Source organism: Anas acuta, chromosome 2 (assembly GCF_963932015.1).
Source record: "Anas acuta chromosome 2, bAnaAcu1.1, whole genome shotgun sequence".
Taxonomy (NCBI): Eukaryota; Metazoa; Chordata; class Aves; order Anseriformes; family Anatidae; genus Anas; species Anas acuta.
Window position 1 is genome coordinate 71,010,766 of NC_088980.1, and position 18,382 is coordinate 71,029,147.

Consider the following 18,382-nt stretch of genomic DNA (forward strand, 5'->3'; position numbering starts at 1 on the left):
TTTATGAATAAAACTTAAGCAAAAGTACTCAGTGATTTAGGTCCAGTAAACCATTTTTAGAGTGCCTGTTCCTGCTAGTAGTCTAGAAAATCAGATAATTAATTTTTCTAATGTGTTTTGCAGTATGTACGGAACACCATCTGTGTGATTTAATATGCAGAGATATTGTCAAGCTATTGACCAACCTGGATAGAAAATACATAGGCACATACATGCAAACATTTGAAATGCCATTTTTGGCCATAGGCTTCTATTTTTATGTCCTTTTTAAAAATAACTGATGCCACAAAAATTGCTGTTCACCTTTAATGCTACCTACTTTTGATAAATTATTAAGGCAAGGTGCTTCCAGTCATAATTTCCATTAATTTCCATTAAGATGAAGATTTAATTTAAAAAAGATTTAAGACCAAAAAAAAAGATTTTAAAAATCTTAAAAAAGATTTAAGACAGAAATTTAATTTTAATTAATTTCCATTAAGACAAAGTGCTTCCAGTCATAATTTTCCATTAATTTCCATAATTTCCATTCTTTTTGTGTATCAGAAAGATTGTGAATACAGATAATTTGGCCTGTAACTTCTCAGTCTGCTTGGAAGGCTATACCATTACTGTACTTGGGACATTCTGAAAGCATAGCATTCACTGCGGAGGTACAGTCCATCCATGCAGCACACATGCAATTTAGCTGGTAGTCCCTAGAAGCTGATAGCTCCTAGAAATGTTGGCTTATTGCGTATACCTGATTGAGTAGAACATCTGCCTTTCCACTGGATGCATCTCAGATTTCTGAGTGCCCAGAAGCCCAGATATTCTGGAAATCTGTTTCTCCATGGACACAAAAAGAAAATATCAAAAAGAGTTCTGGAGATGCATTTTCCTTCTCTCTAAACCTGCTGAGCTGAAACTACTGAATACTTTTAACAGGAAAAAATATGCTGACTATGTGGATAATATCATGCAACTCTAAAGGTGTGTAAAAAATTGCTCAGCATGGAGGGACAGAACAAGCCCCTCTCACAAAACACCCTGACCACTTGTCAGTGTATAGAGGGATCATCTGCTCTTGACAATTTTTGATGTCTTCTAGTCTATCTTAAGTATTAAGCCCATTTACTGAAACTCACATTTCATCTACTAACTGGATTTTCCAAAACTGTTGATTACTCTTTCTCTGTCTTTTCAACACAATAAATAATCAAATCATTTTTACAACCTATACAAGATGCAAGATAAGGGGTTTATATGAGAATATTCTACACCCTAATGGCCGGTGCATTCCCTTTAGGTAGGCCTTGATTCAAACCTATTTTTCTCCTGAGCTAAAGCAAGTTTTAAACTTCCACCTCTTTAGAAGTGGAATCTTAATAAATGATATTTGCATGGTATTCAGAATATGCAATAGTACAATTCTTCAATGTCATTTACGGGAACATTTTCTGTTCACATACTGGACACATAGATGTATACTGAAACGATGAGAGAGCAGATGAAACTGATTCCTGTATTCACATCACCTCTATAGGGATGAGTAGGAACATGAATTTAGTACCACATAAAGCATCATTACTTTTCTCAGACACTGGTCTACCTCAGTGGTTCTGGATACTGAAAAGGAGGCCATAGAAAGGTTTTTCCTGAAAAAGAACCATGAAAATGATGTGAAGGTGTAAAAAATGCTATATAATGAGAAATTCAGAGTTCAGAATTTTGAGTTTACTGGAAGAAGACTGAAGGAGGATTTTTCTATGGCACCATACTATAAAAGAGTTAAAAATGCTAAGCATTAATGTATTTTTCCAATCTAGGCCGAACACACAATGATGATTAGATGATGGAGCCAAAAAACCTAGGGGTACAAACAAAACCAATTGGAAAAGCATGTTTAAGAAGTTGTTTTGTTTAAAGTACACAGCATTTTACTGCTTTCTACTATTTGCTTCTAATCTGACTGAATCCGTATCAACATCAATCCATATCATCCTCATCTATTGTCACTGGATTCCTTTGCACCCTACAGAAACATCATTCACAGCTGAGAATCAGGCCCCTCACAATATTTCTGGCACAAAGCAACTCCTTACCATCAATTACGCACAGGATTTGAAGTACCTTTATTGTCCAGTCTTCTTCCTATTGCTATATGGCAATGATGTGTTTCAGTAGTGAAGGGTACCTCACAAGAAAACATCTGAGTACAAATATTGGCCTCAGGCCTTTTGGTCCTAACCAAAACTAATTCACAGAATAGGATGAGAATTTTCACTTGACCTCAGAAAACCTGGGAGATGCAGCATAAGGGAAGACACAATCCTGTTTTCAAGTGCTTCCTTGTGAGATATAAAACAAGGAAACTTCGGATTTTGAGGGCAAGATGAAAGGAACATATACTTAGTTCAGAGGTAAGGTTGTTGCCTTGCCTAATCCCCAAGTAAGATATTGTGCTTGGAAGTCCTTAAACTATAAATTGTTCTTGGCTTAATGGTGCTTATATGACTCATACATAGCCCATGTAACATCTCTTCCAGTACAAATACAGACATAAAAATACCCTTGGTTTCTCTGAAATCAAGAAGCACCTAAAAAAAGAAAGATAAGCACATGCTGTAAGCACATGCTGTACTTAAAAAAATATATATATCAAAGGACTACTTACTGTTCTGCAAATTATTTTTCAAACTATTATATTTTCTAGACCATAGTCCCTTCTTTAAATTCAATAATCACATATGATGGAGGTGTTGGTCTTCTTTTCACATCAGCAACTGTCAAATTGCTCTGTCTTACAGCCAGCACTGTTTCCAGTTTTCTTAAAAATATTAACAGTAGGATCTGAGTGCTGATGACAATAGTTTAGGGTGCTCTTGGAAAAACACCCTAATGATCCTACAGGAAGTCCAGAGACAACTTTTTGTTCACCTGGTAAATTTATCTACACAGGATGGTACTCTGTTTTACCTCTCTGGAATGTATAGGAACAGACAAGAAAAATATTCAAATGACCCTTGATATCCAAAGCTTGTAAGCAACTCTTCCCTACAAGCACTGATGCAGAAAGCATGTCAGATGGAAATCTGGCATTTCCTTGGTCAGGAACATTAGTGGAATTTATTTTATGGCATGGGTGAGTGACAGAAAACCATAAAACCTAAATGAAGAAGGCATTCACAGGTTCAGACAACTAAATCATGAAGGTAGTAAGAACTACTTAGGTCTTTTTCAACTACTGCTACTCTGATAAGAACAACTCTGAAGTAGAGAATATTGACTATGGCCTAACATCCCAAGAACCTGTATGAAAAAATCAAGAAAATGGCCAGTATTCTGACACTGGCACCAGACAGCTTCTGCAATGTAGTGAAAAGGACTGTTTCTGCCATACTGGCCTTAACTCATAGAGGATTTTAAGGGAGAAAAGAGACTGGAAGAAGGAATTAATCTTTCTAGTTTCTCCACTAGGTAGACTAGAAATGGTTGTGTAGCCCTAACACTGTAAGAAAAAGATTGACTTTTTTGTGTGTCCATGTGTGACCACGAAAACAAACCTTCCAGTTTCTGCCAGAACAGCTTTTAGAATGTCAGTTTTGAATGCCTACTCATGGCCAAACAAAGGGAAGCAGCTCAGTCTCTCAGTCAAGATGCTAACTGAGTCCAGATGCAGAATTCTCCAGCAGGCAGCTAAGCAGATGCTACTTGGGATCTCTTATCACTCTGCAGAGATTATGAGTGCTGCAGACAGATCAAGCAGTAGGATCATGGCGTATCAGCACATACAGAATTTTTCCGAAAGTGTTTTTCTTGATTAATGAAAATAAATACAAGAGATGCAAATTAATCACCCCTTTGGAACAATGCAAATCCCCACATGAATTTGAGCTTGTAAAGGAAGTTATTTAACTTTCTAAACTAATTTTCCTTTTCATATCATAAAACAAAATCTACAAAATCCTCTTACCCAAAAGAGAATTAGGCATTTGATTACCAGAAGAGAAAAAGACAGTTTAAGTCCCACTGAAGGAGATTTCTGTCCCAAGAATCTTCCCTACTTCTGTCAGAATCCTGGAAAAGAGGTAGTCAGCATAGTGACTGAGGGGAGTAGAGAAACAGTGAAGTGACAAATTCAGTGTCATAACCAAGGGATTCACATGTAAGAGGCAACAATGGCTCAGTACTTAATCTGGCCAATTCATTAGCAAAGTTATTTTAGGGCAGGATGAAAAAGTGGGAGACAGTGACACTGGGACAAAGACAATATTCACACTTCAGATATGTTAATTCAAGATCAGACACATAGCACCATGGAAATGCTAGGTGATTTTTAAGTAAAGGGACTTGATTTTTGTACCTCTGAACCCCCCCCCCCCAAAAAAAAAATGACAAGAAGAATCTCTTGGAGATTATTATGAGGAGCTAATTCATGAGAGCTGTACAATGAAGACAAAGATTCCCTTGTGTCAAGTAAACACCAAAACATCTGCAAGTAACTGAAATACAGATTGCATCTATTCTGAAATAATCTGGTCTAGAAGACTGAAGTTCTTAGATCCTGTGGGTCCTAATTGCTGTGGCTAGGTTTACAGCAATCATATCAGTGAGATCTACAAAAGTATGAATGGAAGGCCCGGTAGGTAGATGAGCTTCTGAAGCCCCCACAGCCATAAACTCTTCCCAGGGAATCTACAATTTTAAAACATATTCAAATATCTGGTAATCGTATCAACTCTTACTGATGTAAAAACTCTGAAGTAGATGTATTCCCTGACAATCATCAACTATTCTACACATTTCTAAATCTTTTATTCCAAGCCATAGAAAAGAAAGACTGAAGTAGAGGAATTTGAAATCCCTAAGAAGCATTTGATGGTCCCTCTCCATATACGAAGCAGTGGATGACATGAAGACCTTCCCCTTGAGTTTGACAAAAAAGCAGACAGTACTTACTCAAATTACTATTTGATACAAACTTTCAGAAAGCAATGAGATGGTCGCAATATTCTGTAAATGCTGTTTGAAGAGAAAGTGACCCTCTTTATTAAATCTCATGGGAATATGAAGATGATTTTAAATTATTATTTTAATGATGATTTTAACGATGAAGTCATCATTGTACATTTTAATATAGGCAAAGTGTCCTTTTTGGAAAGTGACGTTAAATGATTGGAGCTTCCAATGATTCTTGAGGCCACTAAAGAAGAGGTTATGTGTAAGACAGTGTTGCAAGTGCAGGAAAAGGCTGCATGTTTTAAGACTCCAATATTCTATTCATGTTACTCTGACAGGAGCCGGAGAGCAACTATGTTATGCTGATTCCTCCAAGCAAAATATGTCGGACTGCTTTCCTCCTATGAAACAGCAGCCCTGAAATTGAGATGCTTAATCTTGTCATCCATGGAGGAACACAATGTTCAGGGAGTAACCACTAGGTATAGCTGACTGTAAATTTCAGACTGCTCAGATAATAGTCATTAGAGATATATAGTGTCCCATTAAGAAGTAGATTCTCCCTGTCTGTTCTTCCTTGGTGAGCAGCGGGAGTTTCCTTAGCATCAAAGACGAGAAAGCATACTGAAGTATGCTCTCATTTTCTCAGGATACAGTTTTCTGGATGCCAATTTTATGGATCTTCACAGAATCACAGAATGGCCAAGGTTGGAAGGTACCTCTGAAGATCATCTACTCCAACACCCCTGCCAAGCAGGATCACCGAGAGCACACTGTGCAGGATGGCGTCCAGGTGGGTTTTGAATATCTCCAGAGAAGGAGACTCCACAGCAAACTGTGCCAGTGCTCTGTCACCCTCACAGTAAAGCGCCCCCTCATATTGAGCCAGAACTTCCTATGCTTCAATTTGTGCCCATTGTCTCTCGTCCTCTTGCTGGGCACAACTGAAAAGAGACTGGCTCCATCCTCAGATATTTATACACATTGATGAGGTCTCCCCTCAGTCTTCTCTTTTCCAGGCTAAACAGGCCCAGTTCTCTCAGCCTATCCTTGTACAACAGGTGCTCCAGTCCTCTCATCATCTTGCTTTTTTCAATATTCTTGTAGTGTTTGAAGTCTCTTCTTCCAGTGTTAGCAGAGTAGCTACAAACACATGAAGCCAGCAAGTGATACCATCTTGATGGCAAGGTTCACGACTGTCTGAAACTATTGAGAAATTGCTTTCAGCATAAAAGATCAGAAAAATGAGCCCTTAGCTCAGTATATGGCCTTCTTCCAATAATATAGTTTGTGTGAGTATCAGTACAGTGTACTCGTGTACTCAGAATACACTTGTCACAGAAATGGCAAAGTTTAATAGTGCCCTGGAGGGAAGACACTGCCAGAAAAATATGTAAAAACATAGAAAAAATAAAAAGAAAAACTAGTAAGGGGAACAAAAACAGCATGTGGCTAAAACTGTAAGACTCATTCTCTACTGGCTTCATTGAAGTGTAAACAAAAGTGACAGCATTGAAGACTTCAGCACAACTGACAAACATTCAAAAATGAGAAGCAGTATATGGAAGTTTTGAAACAAAGTCAACAAAGCCAACTTCCTCCAGCAAATTTCTGTTGTGGAAAAGAACTACAGTAGCATTTCACAGTTGACACAGCAAACCTTGTAAAGAACCCAGGGGAGGTCTTGACAGGTTCTACCCAAGACAGGCTACTTATACTACTAAATAAGCATGAACTAAGGTATCACAGGCAAGAGGTATAAAAGAAGTACACTGTAATTTATTAACAGGTTTCCACATCAAGAAATAGAAAAAGCCTGCTGAAACAATCAATCAGGAATTGGTTGTAACATTTTTTCACTAATGCCTGTTGATGGGAATTAAAGACTCAAATGATCAGGATTTGGGACATGAGAGAAAAAACAAAAAATTGTTTTTGAAAAACTTAGAAAACTTTCATCACTAAATAAATTTCATCAGTTTTAGGCTAGAATATCAAGCTATTTGGGAATTCTATCAAATAGGCAAAAAAAAAAAAAAAAAGGCACAAAACAGTTATAGTTATTCAAAGATTCTTGAACACAGGTCCCACACCGTATCTTAAGTCTTACATTGTTTACTTAGCTATCCTAATCACCTAAAATGGCAGTAGCTATTTATATGGAGGTAAGCAGACTCCCATTTACACTGCCCCTAACATTTGGAAATATTTTTCTAATTAAATCTGTTGAAAAGATGTAATTTATGCTTATAATTGCCGTAGTAACTTTTAGTCAAGACACTTCCTCTGAAGGACTACCTAGCACCATGTCTCATGCTAGGCATTCTGCCCCGTGAAAACTGCAGTATCAAAGGAATCCATTATTCTCCCTAGAAGTAGTTAACTCACTATTTAATACACCATACATATATATATTACTACTAGATCAGGATGACACTTGTAATTAGAACTTTATTTTCAAGTACAGTTTGCAGTTTACATTGTGCTAACTGCTGTTTCACACCATGCAAGCATTCAAGCTGCCCTGAGCACAATTCACACATTTCACAAAATAAAACAAGAAAACAATTCCTTTTTTAATAAGCTATTGAAAATACAAGAGTAACATAGAAGGGGAACACACCCCCACAGTTTGGATGCAGTTGTTTTTTAAAAACGTCTCATTTATTTTGTGTAGGTACTTGATTGCTATAATGTGGACTTCAGAATAACAACGGAACTGGCTAAGTGAACTAGACTTGGTAAGCCTTGATTCACTATCCACGTTAGTACAAAATTGTTCTCTATGCTATAATCACCACTTCCTTGCCTAATCTATTTTTTTACTGCCAATCCCCTATCTTAAATAGACAGATGTAAGCACCAGAGTGGTTGTCTAGCTCCCTGCATGCCGTAGCTGGTGCTCCAACAAGAATGACAGATGTCCTGAGTTCTATCAGCTAAGATGCCAACTCTGACCAAATGTTCCATCTAGCAAAGCATGAGCACACAGAGGATCAGGAAAGTTGATCTCAGGAGTTTGCTGGTGGCACTACAACCATTCTAGCAAAATCCCAAATATTAATTACACCTTCTGGATCAACACTTCAATCTTCAGCCATTCCAACCAGCAAGAAAGCATATTTTTGCACCACAAACCTTTAAATCCTTTCTAGACTAGGAATATGCAAGTTTCTGAGACGAATCATAGGTTTCAAATATTTGATTTTGCATTTTTTGGCAGTTCTGACCTAAATCTGCCCTCTTCTTCATCCTCAGCTCTCTCATAAGACTCTCTAGAACTATATCAACCTCCTTCCCCTATTCCAAACTTCTGTCTTCTATTCACTTAACCCTTTTCAACCTCTTCTTCCGTTTTCAGTTCTTGTCTCTTTTTATCATTTCTCATGTCCTTACTGATGGCTTCAGATCCCATGCAGATGGACACTCTGACCCCTTAGGTGGGCATTGTTTCTGTTCATTGGACTTACAAACATGATTCCGTGTTCATAGTCAACAACCAGCCATTCACTGCTTTGATGATTAGCTTTTCTCCTAAGCCTATATCCAGTATTTTGTTATTAATTCTGGGTGGGGGTTGGTCTATTCTCCCACGTGCCTGGTGACAGGACGAGGGAGAATAGGCTAAAGTTGCGCCAGGGGTGTTTTAGGTTGGATATTATGAAGAACTTCTTTACCGAGAGGGTTGTGAGGCATTGGAATGGGCTGCCCAGGAAAGTGGTGGAGTCACCATCCCTGGAGGTCTTTAAAAGACGTTTAGATGTAGAGCTTAGTGATATGGTTTAGTGGAGGACTGTTAGTGTTAGGTCAGAGGTTGGACTCGATGATCTTGGGGTCTCTTCCAACCTAGACAATTCCGTGATTCTGTGATTTATTCCTACCCAGCCTACTCAACCTTTATTCTTACCCTACCCCTTCTTACTGTGGTATCGATGTAATAGAATCAGTCCATTTACTCACATGTTGTTTGTCATTATTTGACTTTCAGATCTGGTATTAATGGTATTGATAATCAGCAGCTTCCACCCAGCACACATCACTGAAACTGCTCAGAGTATAAAAAAATGAAAAGGTCTACTTAGTCTAGTAACTTCTCCCTAGAAGTGGTTAAAAGTAAATGCTTAGGAAAAGAAGAGTGTGAGAAGTACAACTACTATGTCTATGTTCATGAATGACAAATCTTCTCTGTTTCAGAGCTCTCTTCCCTGCCAAAACTAAAATAATCACCTGTTTCTACCACTTTTTGTATGGCTCTTCCTATATATTAAACTTCATGAAAATCTCAAGATTTTCATGTTCCAGCCTTTCTCGAGCACAATGGATTATTAGTTCTCCAACCTGTGAATCTGTTCTGCAACCCAAGTATTATCTTAACTTTAAATATCTGGATCTTTCTGTTCACAATATTTCTAAAACTTGCAGGTGCTTTCTATATGATGTATCTAAGACTATCCATATATAAAAATTTAATTTCTCATTATCGTTTTCATCTTAGGTCTCAATTGCTGTAATATGGCTTTTAAGCTCTTGACAGATGTAATTTTCTCAGCAACTATGAGACTGCTTTAAATATGAGTTTTTTAGTCCACTACTTCGAACATATTAATGCCCTTCTATCACTGCTGTCTTGGTTCCTCTCTTCCCCATCACATCAAACAAATAGATTTAATTTTTAACCTACTGACATATTAATTATCTTCTCATCTTCTAATGACTACTCAGACATTGAATACCATTTCTGTTCAATTCATGATACTATCCCATCCATGTATTTTTTTTCTAAGAGTCCTTCCATACTACCTTCACATTCAAAAGGTGCCTCATTATTTTATTTTCAAGCAGCATCTAAAGACTCATCCTATTTGAGATGCCAAAACCACAACAATATTTAAAAATCATTACTATAGAGGGACTACTGCTTATTAGAAAAGTTTTATATATCCCACAGACTTATCTGTTATTTTAACTTCTTTAAGTTAACTGGCCCCAGATTGGGACTCTCCTTTTTGTTCTTTGCGTGTGCTTTCCCTTTCTTAGTTAACACCTTATGAAAAACAAATGCTTTCATCCAGCTGAGCAGAGTCATTAGAGGTAACTTTTACTATATATCTATTCTATTTATTACACATATTTTTCTGGACACTGGCTTCCATATTGAAGTATCTGAAGACCTTGGTAACTTTTGCTTTTTAATATAAAGCACACACATCTACCTACATGAATCTACTTACATCTGCTACGAAATCTTTCATCTAATTGATGCTCCTCAGATGAGTGAGGATGATTCACATTAGCAAGACTTGAAAAACTGAACATGTAATTCATGAGAACTATTGAACATAGGAATTTTTATGCTGTATATCTCAAATGTTAATAATCACAATTTGGGCCACTGAAAACTACAGAACTCATGAGTCATGTTGCTGTTCAAGTAACTACATACTTGCTTAAATAATAGTAACTACCACCTTCATTTTTTGGTGGGAGGTGTCTATATTCAAAAATCAGACCTAACAAATAGGAATTTACATTTTAAAATATTTTTTATTATTTTCAAAAATAAATAAATGTTGAATTGCCATGCAATTAGCTTTTAAATTAACCTTTAAATTGAATTAGATTTACTGTATCACTTCTGCAGCGAGTCCAGTTCACCAAAAGTACCAGAACACAATGTGTTCATGAATACAAATGCAGGGTATATTAAACATCTCACATAATAGTATTTTATGACAGACTGCAGTAATGGACTACAAAATGCCCATTCTCTAAATGCATTAATTACAAAGTTCTATAGAAATGATGTTTTTAGCACCAATGTATATTATCTCAACCTTTGCATGACTCTGTTCCACTTTTAAACATTATTTCTGAATCATACAAGGGAATTATCATTCTGCAATATGCATTCACGTTTAACTGCAGATCTAGTGAACTAATTTAGTAAAGGCTAAATAATTATACAGCTCCAATAAAAATAAAGCAATCTGTTTATATTTCCTTTAGGAAGGAAATCCTTAGAAATTATAACACTTACCAAAACAACACCAACAATATTTCTGCTTGTGCTTTCTTTCTGTTTGTTAATCTAAAATGTAATTTTAAGTGGTTTAATGTCCAAGGCAGACATTTAAGGTTTCTCCCTTCTTTTTAAGCTGTCTCACAAAATATCCAAAATTGCCTGCCCAAAACAATATTTGTTCCATCTCCTCTAATTACTCTTTTTTTAACTTATTTTTTAACATAACCTTGCCTATTACTGGATCATATTCTGCTCTGCTGTAAGAAGCAAGTCCAGCAACATGAACATGTGTTTTCATTAATTAATTAGTGCAAGGATAAATCTATCTCTTCAATACAACCCTGAGAAGGATGCTGAAAAAAATGGATCAAATTGCATTTCTCTGTGAAACATCATATCAAATGTCACCCATTTATTTGTGTGCTCATCTTCTGTTGTTAGCCCATTGGTTAATTTAATTATGTTTTAAGTTTTATTTCTCTATTAAAATTCTATGTGTTTCCAGGACTGGGTTCTTAAAATTGACTTAACTAATAGTTGCTGAAATGTACAAAGCAACTCTGGAATATCTGGGAAAATGTACTGGAGTAGTCACTTACCATAGCAAATTTTATTCCTTCAATGTACTACCTCCAAAGAGGCCCCCATTGGGATTATCTTCCCTGCCATAAAGCGGCAGAAACCATGGAAGATGTTACATACTAAATGGAAGACTCACATCTATTCCAATGTTCTGGAAGAACATGTAGAAAATTCTGTTTCTTAACTCCCTAAGGATTGTAACATTCCACAAATAGCTGAGGTAAAAGGAAACCTCAGGAGCTGGTGTAAATCTGCATGGATAATTTAGTTGAGAAAAAGTTACTTTGGTAGATAGCAACCTTTTTATCTGCCTACACAGGTCTAATCTGTAACAGACTAGTAGAGACAATTCTGAGGATATGGACTGAAACAGACTGCTAGCTGCAGAGACAGTGAACAGCTCCTGTCCAAGTATTTTATCTAATGTAATGCAGGAGGTTTTGCTTTCTTCAGAACTTTTAACTGCATTCACTGCTTCAATGAAGATGTTGTAAAGTACCTTTATATTGAAGCGGTCTAACCCTTAGCCTTTTACAAAACCTGTTCAAAAAATTACCTTAAAAAAGGCTTCTGTGTAGTTAAGCAAATGATCCAGAACCTGGCCAAACCAGAACCCGCTTGAACTAGAGCAGCTGTTAAATATGGCCCATACTATTATAGTCATTAATGTGGGAGTGAAGTGAGGACGTATTAAGACTGATCACCCTTAACCAAATACACAGATTATTGCGATATTGAGGGCTCCTTTTATATTCTTTAACTACATGAGGAATATTAAGTGTAATTAATACTAAGAAAGGTACTACTGTGCCCCTCCAAAGAGATGTGAAACCTTTTGAGTGTCAGTAATTTGATTCTAGGAATGTAATATAACTTGTTATTTGAGTAGGCTACTCCATGAAATCTTTTTGTATCCTGTATTGTCAAGAATTAAAAAGGTCATTTCTATAAAAAAATAAAGATAGAGTTAAGAATAAGACAAGCATTTTTATAAGCTATCGAAGAAGAAACCTTAATCTATTTCCCTCCCTGCTCCAAAAAAAAAAAAAAAAAAAAAAACAAAGAAAAAGAAAAAAAAAGAAAGAGAGAAAATCTGCCTAAGTAATGAAGACAATGGCATTATCTTTTGGTTCTTCAGTTTGCATCTACTTCACATGTAGCTTGGCCAAACATCATTGTCACCCACTCAAACCTTCTCCTTTTTTTCTGTTTTTCACAGAATGTGAATAGCTGTTCTTCAAACTGGAGCATGATTCTGTTGTCCACAGATAGGTGTCTAATGATGCTTCAGATGTACTGTGGTATCCCACTTGGCCTCCAGCAGCAGTTCCTGAGTCTCTTCTAAGTTGTGTCACATCTGACATCTTCTATAGATATTTTGGCTACCTTTGGGCATCTCAAATTGTACTAGTTGCTGGCTTGCAGGGAACGGCCATGCCCTTGCCGTTAAACTGTTATTGTCAGGGACTGTCACTGCAAACAATTTATAATGATATAACCCTTGCTAGGAAAATGATATAATTGCTGTGGATATACAGGCAATACAGACTTTTAAAAGATTAAAAAAAGCCAAAATTATCAAACAGAATCTCATGCTGAGCCACCAAGCTACCCAATAAAGTCTATGTAGAAACAGAGTCTACCACCTTCAATTTCTGGAGGCTTTTATAAATCCACAACTTTTTTAACTCACAGAAGCTCTACCCAGAACTTCCATCCAGGAGAGCTCATCAAAAATTCCCTTTGCAGATTCATTACGGAAAAACTTTAAGTCACGACTGGCTCTGAAAGTACTTGCACCTAATCTGAACAGCTATAAGCAAATTCCAGCTATCCTACATCCAAGGAATGCTTATCATTGACACACAACTGCTGTTGCCATCCAAGCATGTCTTTTCTATTAATGTCCTATCAACCTCAGGTGCAGAAAAATGATCCGAGTGCTTTGGCTCTCAGGAGTTTCGTCATCTCTGAGCTCATAAGATCAAAACCAAAAGAATTCTACAATTATCTTACTAAATGTGTTCCTCAGATGTATGAAATACAGTTTCTAGGTTGGAATTTTAAGTCTCTAAAGAATTCTAATATGCAAAGTGGTATTAAGGTTTCCCTAACAGATCTCATCTGAGTATCCCGCCCCCTCTCCCTGAACATGCTATCACTATTGTATTATAACTTCCAGCTGCATGCTGTGATGCTGATAAAAGGGAGCTGTGAAAAACATTACTGCACATTTCAGCTTCTGAATCAACCATCAGTGGACAAATATTAAACACCATTCTGCTACTCTGGATTGAGCCAGGACAGAAAAGTCACCTCCTTTTATATTTGTGGACCCCATGCCTGAAGAATGAATGAAATCAACCTTTGACTCAGTCTTTACTGAACTATAAAAACGTTTTTAAGGTTTAGAAAGAGAAACAGGGAGATCCAAGTTTTTCTGCAGTGTCTCAGTATGACTTATCTAATTACAGGGTTTAGCAACCTCTGAAGACTATTCCTCTGGCAAGACAAAAGCTAGAACATACCAGAATCAAATGACTGCATGTTTTAGTATGTAACTGCTCTTAAAACCTAACTCAAGTGGGTGCAGGTGCGAACTGGTGAAGTATATATGGTTTTCCTCTGCATTTTCCAAAAACTTAGAAACAAAAGCTAGTACTATTTTGTGTTTTTTTTAAAAATACTGCAAAGGCATATTCTTAAAAACAAACAAATGAATTACCTGGCAAGGCTTCTTCATTTTAATTGCTATAACATGGTATCTGTAGCAGCAGAGTTCACAGGTCCACGACCCTCTTTCACTTATCCACTTTAACAGGCAAAGTTGATGTGTGTACCGTACCGACCCATCGCAGCGGCAAGGATTTAACAGCTCGCCCTGAAAAGGCAACACAACAGCATTAATTTTTCAGAAATATTTTATGTGTATGTATATTCAATACCAAAACATTTGCAGGTGTGGAAGTACAAACTGGAATCGACTGCAATCCATGAAATACTGAACATGCATTTTTGGCTATAGTAATGCTCAAAAACTAAACTGCCTCGGAAGAGATGCGAGGGCTCCTAGTGATAGGAAGCCAGGTAACTCTCTATGCAGGCGTGTGCACGGACGTGAGGAAAAGCTTCCCCCGGCAGCCCCCGTGCTCCTTGCTCACCCCGCGGGGCGCTGCGGCGGCGCCGAGCCCTGTCCCTGGTGCTGACCGCCCGCCCCCCCCCGCCTCACCTGCTCGGGGCCCTGGAAGCAGATCTTGCAGATGGGGCCGGCCCCGCCGGGCTGGCTGCCGCTGCCGCTCTCGCTGCTGCACACCGAGCGGGTCTCGGGCTTGTCGCCCTGGGCGCCGCCGGGGCTGTCCGGCTCGGAGGGGGGCTCGCCGCTCGCCTCCCCGGCCCCGCTCCCAGCCCCGGCCCCGGCTGCGGGCGGCGGCTCCTGCGGGGCGCTGTGCCCGCGGGGCGGCTCGGCGGGGCGGGGGGCGCCGCTCATGGGGGCGAGAGGAGGAGGCAGGGAGAGCGGCGAGGCCGCCAAGGTGACCCCCTGCCGCCGGCGTGTGCGGGCGTGCAAGGGGCGGGCGGCGGTGTGCCCGGGCGTGCAAGGCAGGCAGCGCGGGGCGGCGGGCGGGCAGGGCTGGAGGAGCCGCTCCGCCGCCCCCCAGCGCCCGCAGACCGTTACCGGGGGGGCCGAGCCAACCGCCGCAACCGCCGCAACCGCCGCGGCACCGCCCCCGCCCGCCGCCCTCAGCACCAGCCGCCACCACAGCCCCTCATGGCCGCCCCCCCCTCCCGCTCTCCCCGCCGCCCTGTGGCGAGCTGGCCGCCCGCCGTGGTCGCCCTCGTGTCGCGGGACGAGCCCGTGGCCAGCGGCCGGGCTGGGCAGAGCTGGGGAGCGCTCAACAGTTGGCGGCGGGGTTCGCCTCATCCTCCCTGGCTGCCTGTTTTTTGTTTCCTTAATTCTTTCCCAAATTCATTACATCACCTCCTCGTTTCCAAAATTAAAGCTGCTAAAAGTGTCGCGATCAAATACCTCATAAAAAAAAAAAAAAAAGGGGGTTGGGGGGGAGAGGGAAACAACAACCACACTGGGTAGAAATTCTTCCAACTTCAGCTGTGGGGGGGTGGGAGGGGGTTGCTGAGGGAAAGCATGTGTGAATTTCCACAGCAAACCTAACACCAGCGAGCGAGCGTGTCAGCTCGTCGGGAAAAGCAGCAGCTGGCTGCGTGGGGAAAGAAAAACCCCGCTGAAGACAATTGTGGAGCCGTATGCTCCCCTGCAGCCGCATCGGGGCTCCATGGGTGCTGAGCTCACCGGGCCTCGCAATTTATTGAGCAGCCCTAGGGTTTTTGCCAGCAGCAGGTTTCTTGGTGTGGATGGTTCATTAGGAGGCCGAAGCTGTGCTCTGAGCCAAAATGGCATTCCTCCTCGCTCGGTGATGGTCAGACCTTCTGGAGAGGCTTGCTGCGTATGCACCAGCTGCTGGTCCAGCCTTCTGGCCCGGCTGGGGACCAGCTCGGGCAAAATGCGGTCTGCAGGGACCATGCAGTTGAGTGTTGCGGGTGAGTGGGATGCAAACTGATTGGGGCCGGCCACAGCTAAAGCCCTCTCAGTCCTCCTACAGACTGCGCCTGTGACGGAGGCCGTGTGATTGACACTGATGCCAAAGAACAAGACACCTGTTTACAGCTTTGCTCTAAAAAAAGACACATATGCAGAGGCTGCCTTTGTGAAAAAAAAAAAAAAAAAAAAAAAAAACCAAAAAAACAAAAAAACAGGTATCATTATAGCTTCTCTTGTCATCCACTCATTCCTATCCTCATGAAAATGGTTGTTCTGACGGCTCTGTGTTAGCTAAGCCAACGCTAAGCCATTTAGCTTGGGCTAGGGCAAGGTACCCCAGCCCTTAAATTGCTTTTGTTCCAAGGTGGTTGTTAAGTAGGGAAGTAACGTGGCTTTGTCCAGATCTGGTGACGTAAAAGGAAAATATTGCATTGATGGTGACATTTTGATGAACTGCGGACGCTGTGGAGGTAGGAACTTCTACATTTAATTTTCTCACAGCCAAGTCATACCTGAGGAGGTTGCCAGAGAGACTAAAGGGCGATGGAGACAGTGTTAACCAAATTGATTAATTCTGAAGACAGAAGGGGCAATCACAAACAGTGAAGAAACAGGAAATCTCAGAACAAACAGATGAGTCTGGAGTGCTCAGTAAAAGAGAAGCAGGAGGAAAAGACAGGGAAACTAAGGTAATGAGAAATGAATGCTAAAAAGTTACTCATCTGCATGAGAGAAAAATAGCATGCCCTTGCTATTTGTTATATGCAGTGTTTTATACCATTTTTTTTCCCTTTGTGTCATGACAAATTCAGTAAATAACACAGCTTTTGAAAAGGATGTAAAGAGAAGATAAAAATGTCAGTGCAGAAATGGAATGACTTCTTAATGTCAGAATAAGAAAGAAAGATCTGGCTATAGAGAATAATACACTGTGTTAAGAAGGTCAGTCTTTCCTACTTAATCTTGCCCAAAATATGTGTGCAAAGTGACTCTTAAAGTAAAAGGAAAAACATCCAATATGAATTGGAAGAACAATTCTTTCACATATATGTAATTAATTTGGAGAGTTGATGGTGAGTAGGTATTTCATAGACGTGAGCTTTAATACATCACCTGTTTGCCTGCCTTTCAACAGCTACTGTTACACCAGCTAAAATAAAATTGCAGAGGCTATTGATCCCCATGTTTCAGAGTATATTAGCATTATTCAGCATGCCAGGGGTGGGAGGAGATGCCAACAAAAGAGCAGAAGGGGTGAAGAACATTATATAACACATCCTCCAACCAAAGTAACATTCAGCCTTCTGCTGAGTGAGAGATGGGGACAAGAGCCAAAAACAACGCTTGAAACAGAAAGAAGAAAAATTTAAGCAGAAAAGGGTGTTCAGCTCCATAACAGCAGTAGTGTAGGTGGTTGGGAGAAGGAGGAAAAGAAGCTGAAAACAGGAAGAATTAATTTGTGATTAAGACAGTGAACTGCATCTCACGGGGTTTATGCACATGCACAGCTTTGCCACACGCTCCTTGAGCAGCCTGGAGCAAGTGACCTCAGGTGGGCACTGCTGGCAGCCCGCAGCATGCCCTGCCTGCTGGGCACCTCTCATGGGGGCAGCAGGACGCCTCCGCTGGCACCAGATCCCTGCGTGTCGGCGTGTCGCCCTTGGTCTCTCGCTGTCCTGTTCTGCGCACATGACCGAAGCAGTGCCTGTGCCCTCTGAGCTCGTTCCCGCCTCTTCCATTACAACTTGTAATATTTTACTGGCAGAATTGGGCTGCGTTTGTACAGTCTTGATCTTGGCCGAAGCATCCAAGAGTTATAGCAACACAAATAATAAGGAACAATGACATGGTTAAAAATAACAGCGAAGCAATAAGACCGGGGGACAGTGAAATTAATTGCTTTTTCAGCAGGCAATGGAAAAGGCAGAAATACAGTCCCCAAGGGAATGAAAGTTGTCTCTTCTCTCTCTTGGTTGCACAGGAATAATGGATACAGGTAACAAACTACTTGAAGATATTATATGGGAAGCACCGTGCTACTGCACAATTAGAAACCAACTCCTGTTTTTCCTTTTTCTCAAAAAATCCCTGATACATCAGCCTGTACTGTAAATACAGTAACAGAACAGCTCTTTAATGGGTTTGTTCCATTTTGCTACTTCCTGCATCTCTAAAGGAAACAATACAATATAGTTTTGAAATATTAACAAAGGAGTAAAGAGAGCAATTGCCGGTATATTAGATGTGAAACAAAATACCGACAAGATAGGAAATTAAATCTA

At 40.0% G+C, this 18,382-nt stretch overlaps 1 protein-coding gene across 1 annotated transcript in view; it reads right to left on the reverse strand.

Annotated features, from left to right (window-relative positions):
• The window catches only part of MARCHF11 (membrane associated ring-CH-type finger 11), a 28,711-nt gene extending 13,208 nt beyond the window's left edge, over positions 1-15,503 (reverse strand). The window contains exons 1-2 of the mRNA XM_068670831.1: positions 14,775-15,503; positions 14,271-14,426 (exon numbers count right to left, since the gene is read on the reverse strand). Of these exons, the coding sequence (XP_068526932.1) occupies positions 14,271-14,426; positions 14,775-15,464 (846 nt within the window). The 5' untranslated portion in view covers positions 15,465-15,503. The remainder of the gene's footprint in view (positions 1-14,270; positions 14,427-14,774) is intronic.
• Positions 15,504-18,382: the final 2,879 nt, after the last annotated feature.